The sequence below is a fragment of the Saccostrea cucullata genome, unplaced genomic scaffold (genome assembly GCF_032062105.1).
Source record: "Saccostrea cucullata isolate Sc308-1 unplaced genomic scaffold, CSIRO_AGI_Scuc_v1 ctg99, whole genome shotgun sequence".
NCBI lineage: Eukaryota > Metazoa > Mollusca > Bivalvia > Ostreida > Ostreidae > Saccostrea > Saccostrea cuccullata.
The window spans coordinates 805488-817830 of NW_026939269.1; the positions used below are offsets into that span (position 1 = coordinate 805488).

At 34.6% G+C, this 12343-nt stretch overlaps 1 protein-coding gene across 7 annotated transcripts in view; it reads right to left on the bottom strand.

The window, feature by feature from the left end:
- The window catches only part of LOC134252679 (liprin-beta-1-like), a 48517-nt gene that overhangs the window by 14441 nt on the left and 21733 nt on the right, over nucleotides 1–12343 (bottom strand). For 4 of the 7 annotated variants that reach the window (XM_062735173.1, XM_062735175.1, XM_062735174.1 and 1 more), the window contains 3 exons: nucleotides 2533–2664; nucleotides 1617–1725; nucleotides 1211–1282 (listed from right to left, as the gene is read on the bottom strand). In XM_062735173.1, coding sequence (XP_062591157.1) covers nucleotides 1211–1282; nucleotides 1617–1725; nucleotides 2533–2664 — 313 coding nt within the window. Of the gene's footprint in view, nucleotides 1–1210; nucleotides 1283–1616; nucleotides 1726–2532; nucleotides 2665–10372; nucleotides 11866–12343 lie in introns of those variants that run through there. The other 3 variants (XM_062735172.1, XM_062735170.1, XM_062735171.1) reach the window with 2 other exon arrangements.

Here is a 12343-nt window from a genome sequence, read left to right on the forward strand (position 1 = left end):
AAACATTCCAAAATGTTACATCAAAAGTTAATCAAAGAATACTGATAAACGTGACATAGGAAGATTTGTTACGAGATCTCCAATGCAATAGGATAAAAGAAAACAAAAGATTTCCTTCAATGTCAAATCTACAAGATGGATTTCAGAATGAAAGAGATGTTCAAAACAGTAAATGCAGGTCAACTAGTGAAGATGCAGATAAAATAAAACATGACTGGTGATGAGGTTATCCTAACGATAACAACAGATGCCGCCGACTTCCTGTTCGTCAAAGATGGCATCCTCTGCAAGCTTCAAAAGCAGTACTTTATCGCAGTAAAAAAATGTCTGCATGATCTATGTAAGAAAATTTATGATATCATAACATATACTTCATTCCTGCTTAAAAAGATGATTTTTACCGATAAGCTGACAACTAGAAGGATAAGAAATTACCAGAACTATTACTGAATGTAATAGAAACAACCGCCTGAGTGATGAGCCAATGTATCTGGAGATATAGAACTTCATTCTTAACCACAAACTTCAGGGTTCAAGAACATGTCTTCTTATACAACATTAATTTTAAGATACACATTTTCTGCTGAGCCAAAATAAATCCAAGGAAGGCTTAAAATAGAAACAATTTTCTTTCAAAATTTGTAAACACAGATATAAAAAAAATTATCTTTGATGCAAGTAGTTAATACACAGTAGAGCTCATGTTTTATATTCATGATTTAAAAATTTTTCATTCAATACAAATCTACTGTTGCAAATGTAACTGAGCTATTAATTGTGTACGTTAAGATTAAAATAAACATCTGTAACTTATTTTGGTTTGAATTTCAATCCTTAAACTTCATGTGCCAATAACGCGACTGGACAAATGTCTGTAAATTTACTACTTAAAAGTGGTCCCAAAGGATATATGTAAAAAGTGGTCCCATAGGATACAGAGCATGTTAGTATTGTAAAAACAGTTAGTTTGGACAAAAAATATCAAAGGAGTCTAATAAAACCAACAAATCAAATGCCACCTGTGTGTAAGAGAAAAAAATCATATACAACAAAAACCTAAACAGGCCAAATTCATCTTTGATGATTTTTTTAATAGTCAAAGTTGAGAGATAATTACGCAATATAAAAATGCCCAATGATAAACAGATGGCAGTTGTAGTTGGATAAAAACTGAGGAACCATAACCCAAATGGAACGGGTGACATCTTACGTTTGCGCTTAAGTCTATCTAAAGTTTTTTCTCTGTCTACCGATTTCTCTAAACTGCTCACTGAAGAATCTCCTGAAAACAGACTTCAAAAGCTAGCCTTCCTTGTTTGTATTGCTTACTCTTGATTATTCTCATGAATTTTTTAAAGACGTCATGTACTGTGCATATTAAAAGCAATGAAATGTGATAAAGGAATGTATTTGCATGAAAAAAAAAATTTAAAAAAATTAAAAATAAAAGAATTGGCTAAAATTCAGATTGGAGTGCAATATATGATTAAAAAACCAACTTGAGCATATTGATTAGTTGATTAAATATGCATAATAAATAATTAACTATAAAGTATAGGATTACATGTAGTTAATATTTAGATGATTGTATAATTAAGATCTTGTTTTGAACTAACCACTTGAATCGGGAGCTGAAATTGTGCCGTTCCTCAACAGCTTCTGTCGCAGTTCATTGATTTCAGCGTCTTTTACAGCTAACCTTGATTCCAGTTCCTTTGCATGTCTCTGTAACATAAGCCAGTTGCATTAATCCATTGTTTAGTTTGTGCAGGGATAATTTTTACACTATGACTCCACTTTGACGGGGTATCATAGATTTGTAACATGCCATTCCACTATCCATCAGCATGTGCACAATTGACATAAAACAATCTGCATGCAATGTTCCCCTGTATTGTGATCTATGTGAAGTTAATTCACAATTTCAGAATCTGATACTATCTTCATCTCAAAGTGCATAATAATCAACAATTTTTTTAACTTTTCAAAATCAACAATTATTGTAATATGTCAATTCTAACTGTATTTACTTCAAATGGCTGTAAATTTTTGAAAAAAATGTTGTCTAATAAAAGGTGTTTCTTATTCACAAAATACATGCAGTCTATAAGAGACAAGAGTCTTCATCCTCTAAGTCACATGGTTATATTAAAACTCCTTAACAAATACATTTGTAACTGTTTTCACAACTACAAATGTACTGTAGTACCATCCCCCGACAAAAAAAAATCTTTTTATTTTAACTGTCATCAATATCAGTTTTTAGCATTATACTGTTTATATATCTCTCATCCTGTTTCCCTTAACCAGTCAACACACTAAAACATCCCCCTTGGTTTGGAGTGAACTCATCTGATAGGTTTGTTATCTGAGATATCTCGAGATAACCTGAGTCTGTCTGACAGGTATGTAATCTGATAGATATCTCACCTGAGATAACCTGAGCCCATCTGACAGGTATTTAATTGAGATATCTCACCTGAGATAACCTGAGTCTGTCATCTGACAGGTATGTAATCTGAGATATCTCACCTGAGATAACCTGAGTCTGTCATCCAGGTCCCGTCTGTCCTTATCAGCCGAGGCCAGTTTGATCTTGAGGCTGGAGATCTCGGCCATCAAGTCAAGTTTGTGAGTTTCCAAGGAGGTTCTTGTCAACAGTTCCTGTAAAACAGTACAGATAAAATGTGATTTTTATTTTTAAAAATCCAGATTTTAACTCTTTCATGAGTACCTTTGGTGGAAAACTTTATAGAGTTGATTCAGAGGATTCTGAATAAAAGTTCTGTAAATTAACATTTTATGATATATGATACAAAATCTAAACAACAGGCCCAGGGGCCACAGCGCTCACCTGAGCACATAGGCTAGGAAAAAGCACATATCAGATCAGAACTGAAAGTTTAACTTTACTGAGGGGAGGGGGGGGGGCTTGAATTTTAACACCACAGGGGATCATGATTTGAACGAATTAACTAGAATCTACACTACCTGAGGATGATTCCATAAAAATATTAATAATCATGGCTTTGAAGTACTTGAAAAGAAGATTTTAAATGGTTTCCCTGTATATTCCTATGTAAAACTTTGGTCGGCCATTTTTGGCCCCACTCTAGCCCTGGGGGTCATGATTTGAACAAACTTGAATCTACACTACCTGAGGAAAATTTTTCATGAGTTTCAGCTTTCCTGTCTCAATGGTTCTTGAGAGGAAGATTTTTCCAGCATATTCCTATGTAAAACTTTGATCGGCCATACTGGCCCCACCCTACCCCAGGGTCATGATTTGAACAAACTTGAATCTACACAACCTGAGGATGATTTCACATGAGTTTCATCTTTCCTGTCTAAATGCGTCTTGAGAAGAAGATTTTTAAAGATTTTTCCTGCATATTCCTATGTAAAACTTTAAACGGCCATTATGGCCCCACCCTAGCCCCGGGGGTCATGATTTGAACAAATTTGTATGTACACTACCTGAGGATGATTCCACATGAGTTTTATCTTTCCTGTTCCAATGGATCTTGAGAAGAAGATTTTTAAAGATTTTTCCTATATATTCCTATGTAAAACTTTGATCGAACATACTGGCCCCACCCTAGCCCTGGGGGTCATGATTTGAACAAACGTGAATTTACAGTTACCTGAAGATGATTCAACATGAGTTTCTTCTTTCCTGGCCCAGTGGTACTTGAGAAGAAGATTTTTAAAGATTTTTCCTATATATTTCTATGTAAAACTTTGATCAGCCATTTTGGACCCACCCTACCCCCGGGGGTCATGAATTGAACAAATTTGAATCTACACTACCTGAGCATGATTCCACTTGAGTTTCATCTTTCCTGGCCCAGTGGTTCTTGAGAAGAAGATTTTTTAAAAATGCCATTAATTTTTCTCTAATTCATAATTATCTCTCCTTTGAAAAGGGCGTGGCCCTTCATTTGAACAAACTTGAATCCCCTTTACCTAAAGATACTTTGTAGCAAGTTTGGTTGAAATTGGCCCTGTGGTTCTTGAGAAGAAGATGAAAATGTGAAAAGTTTACAACAACATCAACGATGACGACAACTACAACGACAACAACGACAGACAACGGACAAATTTTGATCAGAAAAGCTCACTTGAGCCTTCGGCTCAGGTGAGCTAATAATTACCTGAAAGTCTGATATATATGTCTATCATATGATTCATACCATACAACAGTTTGATATTTATACTTAAAATTTAATCCTAGTAATTGGAAACTAACACATCATAAACTGAACAAAGAAATTATTGAAACCACACATCACTGTATGGAAAACAACAACAGTTTCAGAGAGAGGCCACCTTAAATATTAAAATGCTTCATATTTGTGAAAATATCCTTTATTTTACTGACTATTTAAATTGGAAAAGGGGATACTGTATCCCTTATTTAAAAGGATTATAATACAATATATGACAGTGGAAATACATTTATAAATGTACTTGTTCTTCAAAACATGAGAGAAATTTATACAGTGCAATAGCCTCCGCAATGCAAGGCCTTTTAATTCTGACAAATGATAAACTCATTTTATCACATTTCCAATATTGATATCATATACTTGTAAAATCTAACAGTATTCAAAACTTGCCAGGGATTGACTTGTATCATTTTCATGCAATATAATGCTTAATTGGCTTATATAAGAAAACGTTGTTTGTGCAGTGTATGTAATTGTAATATTTGTTTACGATACCTATTAACTAATTCTACTAATAATGTCACTTTGTTCCAATACAAAATCAAAGTACTCAGAAGTACTGAAAGCCGGGCTCATTTACAGGGTAATGAACAAAGAAAAAGTTTAAAAACAAGCTGATTCAGACATTGAAAAGATGTTTATATATCTATATATTTCATATATACATGTAGCATTCAAAAGCTTTAAAATTAATTAAAATGTGGCTAGAATTTAACAGCGTAAAATATTTGTCACATGTGTCATTTCGGGGTTTTACATACCAACAGAAGTAAATAAACGCTGATGCAGCAAGATTATTTAAGGTATAAATAGTACATCATTTGTATAAGCCTGATAGTACACCCTTTATAAATAGAATATGACGCAGACAGGGATACCTGATGAAAACCTTTCGCATATTCTAACCAAATGATTAATCATCGAAAACGATACAAAGTATTTTATAATGATAATTATTTTTGACAATTTCAGATAACTATGAAAATAATTCAGTGTTTGTATTGCCTCAAAGGTGATTGCGCAGACGTACTATATTCTAACTCGTAAATTTAATTTGGCGGTGAAGAAGCAGCATTTTCTGTTGCTCACCGTCGCAATAGCCGGGCATTTCTCTACGAGAAATGAGCCCGGCTAAAAATCAATGTTACGGTTGTTACCATTCCCCTTTAGCATTGTCCATCTATAAATAGCATCTATAACCTTCATCTAATTACCATAATTAATTAAATATGTTAGATCAAACAACAAAATAATATACACAGCTATTACTGGAAATTAACTAAATCAGTACACATGTCTGGGGCATCATCATTAACTGAAGGGCAGGTGTTATTCTGTGCGGCAGAGAATCGTGATGGAGTCAGAGATTACTCTGAAATCTCTCCCCACTACTGGGGTATCTTGTAAGAAATCTTTGCTCCAAAGGTGATGTAAGTATACAGACTGGGAGATGAGTCATGCTGAAATCAAAGCCTTTCCCCAGGAATTAATTTATAGTCAACTCAGAAAATATCTTTTTTCTGATTTTTTTTTTTTTGACTGATGAATTGTCCTTGTGTGCAATTTCTGGCTTTGGTTCTTATAATGTGTTAAAAATTTCACATCCCCTTTCCACTTATTTTGTAGGAGTATTACTCACTTTAAGAAAACTTACCAGCTTATTTATATTTTTATTTTTAAAAATGTGGTTTTAAGAACCATTACACAGGCATAATCCAAGAAAACTGACAATCAAGTCCAGCTCCTGCTGAGACTGTGGTAGGAAAGTGTCAACTGTGTTTGTTACAGTACTTTATATAGGGACTTATAAGTACAGTAAAACACGATTATATTAAACAACCTTATAATAATTTGACGCATGTAAGAAAGCAATTTATGGTCCTCTTGACTTCAAAATATAATAAACAAGAGATGTTTGTAAAACACTTATGTCCCCTCCCCTGATTAATTGGAATTTTTCAAGTCCAAGGGGCAAAATTCTGTCAAATATGGTTTGATCATACCCAAAACAGAATCTGACATAGACATTCTTATGATAAATCTGTATACCAAATTTCATTTCAATTTGTACAACCTCTGTAAAGAAAATGAATGGAAACGGCAAATTATTGGAATTTCTTTAAGTCCAAGGGGCATAGCTCCGCCCGAAATGAATTGATCATACCCAAAACAGAACTTGACTAGATATTCTTATGATAAATCTGTATATCAAATTTCATTTCAATATGTGTAACCTCTGCAAAGAAAATGAAACTGATGGTGGACCGACAGACAGACTGACAGCAGCAAAGCAATATGCCCTCCCTTCTTCAAAGGGGGGCATAATAATTAACAGCTATAACGAATTATGCTTATAACGATGCCAAATTGTAGGTCCCTGGCAATTCGTTACAAGCATTTTTTACTGTAATTTTTAGATTAAAATATACCTGGTAGAACATAAAAAGGATGACATGGAAAATTCATTTATCATTGTCTTATACCTGGAACACATTTAAGCTTATCGTTGTGTGATCAATTTTTTTATTGTATGGTCCACTGAAAAAACATGATAGGTCAACACTTTAGTATTGGGGGATGCAGAGCAGTCACATTCAGTACAAGGAATACCAAAGACTTTAAAAAGTTAAAACATTAGTCGTACTACCATTGCCCAATGATTGAGTGCTGAGCACCAGTTTGATTTTTGCAGCTGACACCGAGGAAAAACCCAGTACCTGTACTATATATAGTAATACATACAGACAAAGCAATGTTACCCAGCATGTAAAGCTTTTTCAAAAAGCTTTGCCAACCATCCTCACAATGACAACGGTTTGTGATTAGTTTATGTGGAGTTCCAAAATCACAAACCCTTGACATTGTGAGGACGATATCTATCAGGTCGTATCCTTCTTGAGCATCACAGTCTTGGTTTTGTATATCTTCAACAGCTTTTTACAGATATTAGCCTTACCATATAAATGAAGGAAAATATATGAGTCTAAATTTTCCCATTTCATGCAGACATAATAATTCCTGTCCTTGATTTTACCATTTACAATACTGCATATTTATAGTGCAACAAACCAGAAGTTTAGAAGATTCCATCACCTAATAAACTAAAATACTTCATGGAAAATCTTACAGAATCCCATTCAAATGATCTAATTAGTCATTGCTTTAACATTTACTGGTACATACAACAAAAACATAAGTTGTTTGGTGCATGTACAACTTGACAGAGTAGCCACTCACCAAATTTTCTGTGAAAGCAATAGTGTAGCAGTGACCGAATTGGTATATAGATAATCAAGGGGTTATAGTATTACCACATGTATCAAGTGTATACTACAAACATGGTATAGCCTATAGTGAGGGGTTTCTGTACATATTGTTAATCATACACTAGGCAAGTGTCCTTTATATTTGTATATATTGTGAATAATTTACTGTATATAGGTATATTTTGCCAGCATTGATAAAAAGAGAATTAAGTATTTGTAAATTAAGTTGATTAGGTCAGGAAACTTAATGATGGTACATGACATGTTCAATGTAGGGGGTATACAATCAATCAATTCTGTGACGTTTGGCATGAAATAATTTGTGGAAATATATAAAAGGTTAGTGGAATAAAAAGAACAGAACTCTATCACTGTAAATCAATTCCTGCAAATAGTTCTCATTTTAAAATAAATGTAAAGTATGTTTACTAATTACAATCAAAGAGACCGCAATGGACCAATGATTTTTTAAATCAATTGATTTTATGCTTCGCAACGAGTTTTCAGTTATTATTATTATTATTATTTTTCTTCTTCTTCCTGGGTACTTTTTTGTCTTCTCAAAATTCCGACTAAGGTGAAATGTTTTTAGGGTCAGTAGACATGTTATGTAAGAGGAAGGTCATTTTGCGCGCATGCTTGAAGCATATTACTGCCTTGCAACATGTGAAATGACCGATTTAATTGATATAGGCGTAACTTTTATGATTTTTTTGCTTTGAAACTTATAAAAAATATATTTCAATATGACATGGTCGTCACGCGCATATGTGAAATGCAGAAATCCTTTGAAATTTTGAAAATAGCCATGCTAGTAAATGATATATAAATATTTTTTTGCTTAAACTTTAAATAGGATTTTCAACCAAACAGGATGGGATTTATACTGGACTACTACAAGAAAATATGGTCACCATGCACATGCACACACGTGCATGTTTGCAATCTGATTGGCTGAAACTTTAACAGCTATAACTCTTCGTTTTCAACCAAACGGGGTGAGATTTAGAACATAGATAGATGTAACGGACATCTACATGGTTACCAATGTGGCGTGCATGTGAAATGTAAAAAAAAAAACACATTAAAAGATTAAATACTTTAATAAGTATATTTAAATATATATATGTATGGTCTTACGCACTGCATTCACATGCACACGCGTGCAATGCTAAAATTTTAACCTTTCTTCAGCAATGCACTTTTTCTCTCATGGCACCAAAATGGAGGAATTGAGTCTTACATTTACCATGTTTACTGTGTACATCAGTTGTTTGGTGCATGTACAACTTGACAGAGTAGCCACTCACCAAATTTTCTGTAACATAAGAGTCCCAGACCACATGTATCAGTGTACTAAACATCACCCTATAGTGATGGAACCTGAGTGAATAATTTACTAGGGCCAGCACTGATAAAAAGAGAATTAAGTATTTGTAAATTAAGTTGATTAGGTCAGGAAACTTAATGAGTACATGACATGCTCAATGTAGGGGGAATTTCTGACATTTGTGGTTAAAGGTTAGGAACAGAACTCTATCATTGTAAATCAATTCCTGCATAGTTCAAGTTTACTAATTACAATCAAAGAGACCACCAATGAATTGTATGCTTGTTTTCAGCTCAAAATTCAATAGTCAGGTTGGTATATTCTTTTCATGCTTGAAGCATATTACTGCCTTGCAGGGGTTTGTTCTTTTTTTTTTCAAAAAAAAAATTCCTGCGTGATATGTGAAATGCAGAGAATTCTATAAATGTAAATATTTTTTTGTTTGGTATTTTGAATTCTTCAGTCCCTATACATACCAATGTGGGTGCGATGTACCATTAAAAGAAGTATATGTACTTCTGTTTCTTTAATTAACCTTTCTTCAGCAATGCACTTTTTCTCTCATCAGGAATTGAGAGTAAAATTGTGCCTGCCTTGTTTAACAAATTAAAAATTGGTCCATTTTTTTTCTTTTTAGTATAACTGAACAACTGGCAGACTTTAAATTTTTGACTCCAAAATTAATCCCTTTTCAACTTTGGTAAAATATAGAAATATTATAGACAATTTGATTGAGCACCCAACATTAGTACCCTTTCCCCCCTCTGACCCTCTCTGTAATTTAAGTGACCAGACATCCAGAGACACTGAACACAAACTGTATACATTTCCCTCCCTCTGAATCTCTTTGCTGAAGCAACACACACCCCCTTAATGTTTGTTAGTTTTTTTCACACACATTAAGGAGATTTGTAGCAATATAACAGAGCTCAGTGCCATTTACAACAACAGAGTTGATCAGGAGCCAGTTCTGTTTTATGGCTGATCAAAGGTTTACCCCTGCTGACAGTTATTGTTTAGGGATGCTGATGAAATGGGAGATGATAAATATGCCATTTCAATACACTTCACCTCTGGTTCTACATTCCTCAAACAATGGACCATTCTCTGATTGATGCTACCCTGGGGCCATCACAAGGGGAAAAGTTCAGCGAATTTTATGGTGACCGATATCAAAACCACTCTATGTATGGCCATAAAATTCATTCTACCTCAACACCTTGGCAGTGAGAATTGCTTTCCATATGATGACAAAAACTTGTTCGATATCATAGAATTGCATAAGATGTGCCTGCATCTCTTATTTGATTATCATCTGTACTATGAACTCCAAGTTCATTGTTCTCAAGTGCAGATCATAAAAGAGCTGATACAGCAACTGCACAGGTAAAAGCAAGTTACCTTCCAATTGAATGAACTGATACATGCTACTGATCAGAATGCACCTGTGTCACCTTTTTAAGATCAAAGAGGATGAATTTTTTAAAAAAAATAAAATCTGTAAACTATCTTTCTACAAATGTATCCTCATCCTATTTAGTACTTACAACAAGTTCCTGAACTCGATTTTCCCAGAGCACATTATATCCACACACACTAGCAGGACGGTGACCATTCCTGAACCTGCGTCCTTCATCACCACCCAACTGTGACCTTGGGTAAGACAATGATTCTGCCTCTTCTACACTATCAGACAGCAGCTTACCCAAGTCTCTGTCCTCACTCCTTCTGTGTCTCAAACTACGCTTTCTATAACTCACAGTCTGTCTTGGGCCACAACTACTCGCAGATGACAGAGAATCATCGGACTCGATCCCTGGACTTTTTTCTGGACTACTGGATGTACTTACAAACTTGGGGTCTCTCAACCTTAGATGGCTGTCATGGTTACCAAATAGTGCAGTCCTTGACCCTTGCGATAACCTTCTGTGACTGTCAAAGCCACTCACATCAAATCTCAGCTCTGAATGTTCGGATGTCGTGAGACTGTGATGCCAGCTCCTACTAGGAGAAATCTGTCCAGGTAGTCCGGTATTTTGATTGGAGGACATTGAGTTTGCCCTGGAAGCAGCATGGTTGCCAAGAAAGTGGTCAGTGTTTTCACCATTTCCAAATTTTTGGTCCTCTGTACCAGTAAACCTATTCATTCTCTGGTTGTTTGAATGAAGCAAGAACTAAATTTGTGTCACATCCAAAACTCCAGGCAATGGCTTTTTTCTTATCAAAACAGTTGTTGTGATCCAATTTTTTAACAATATTCAATACTGAAGCAAATGTGTTGAATCAATTCGCCTTGTAAAATAATATGTACTTATTGATTTCAGCATGTAATCAGACAGTTCCATGTAAAAAATTTATAAGATGAAAAACTATTAATAAACACATCGAAAAAAATGCTAATTCTCACAGATTCCCACAGGCTTTAGTTCCCTGGAAATTAAAAGTAAACAAAACATGGGTATGCAACATCATTTCTAGAATCCCAATGCGTAGAATATTTTGCACTCTGGTATCTTAATTTGTAGAATCATTTCCTCTACCTAGGAAGATCACAAGACAATTTAACTCTGCAAGAAAGGCTGTCAAAATCCTCCACACATTAAAATCTCATCTTCCACAGAAAAAAAGATATATCCTTCAATCGTTCAAAGATGTCCTTTTAATCATTTCATTATGATGAGCATCCAAGAAAAGAATCAGAAGGTGTACACAAATAATCTCTGTTCAGGAAATCACAGCGCCAGAGCAGCAGCACTACTGATAAGTACCAGCAAGCTAACAGTGGAATAAGTAAGGCTTTTAGTGTGACTAGCCTGAGAGATAAACTCCCTCCTGGGGGATTTCAGCACCAGTCAAGTCATTGGCTAACAGGAGTACACACCTACACGGCACCACATCCAGGGACCTCAGCTCTGTTGGAGACCACGATGTGATCTGATGCAGTATTCACTTTGTATTCCAATAACATCTGTTTCTTCATCATCAGATTGGTATAGGTATAGTTACAAGTGCAGTTCTCAATCAGCCTCTACAGATCTGCCTATCACAGCTGCACCGATATATTGAGTTCTACTAACAAGTAACGCTGCATCTTATAGTTCCTTTCTATCTCGTTCACCATCAAGTAATATTTCTAATGTTTATAGGTACTGAACCTCGAAATGGTTATTACAATTTTCATTAACCCACATATAACTCTGTCCAGGTAAGAATTATTTTATCACTACACCATGTATCAAAGGATCCGTCGATTAATATTTACAGGAGAATAACGAAGAATCAATCTTCTAGACTTCACAATCTGATTTTTAAAGAACTTGTATTCTGTGGGAACATTAATTTTTCAGGAGATGTTCATTCATCCAGTAATTAACACAAATAATATAAATATCTTACAAGTAAATTCAGTGTTTCCTACAACCCATGGGAACCAATTAACCAAATTCCTACTGATGTATTTTTACATAAAAAAAAGTTTTTAATTTAGCATTCATAGAAAATGAAGCTCCATTTCAGGG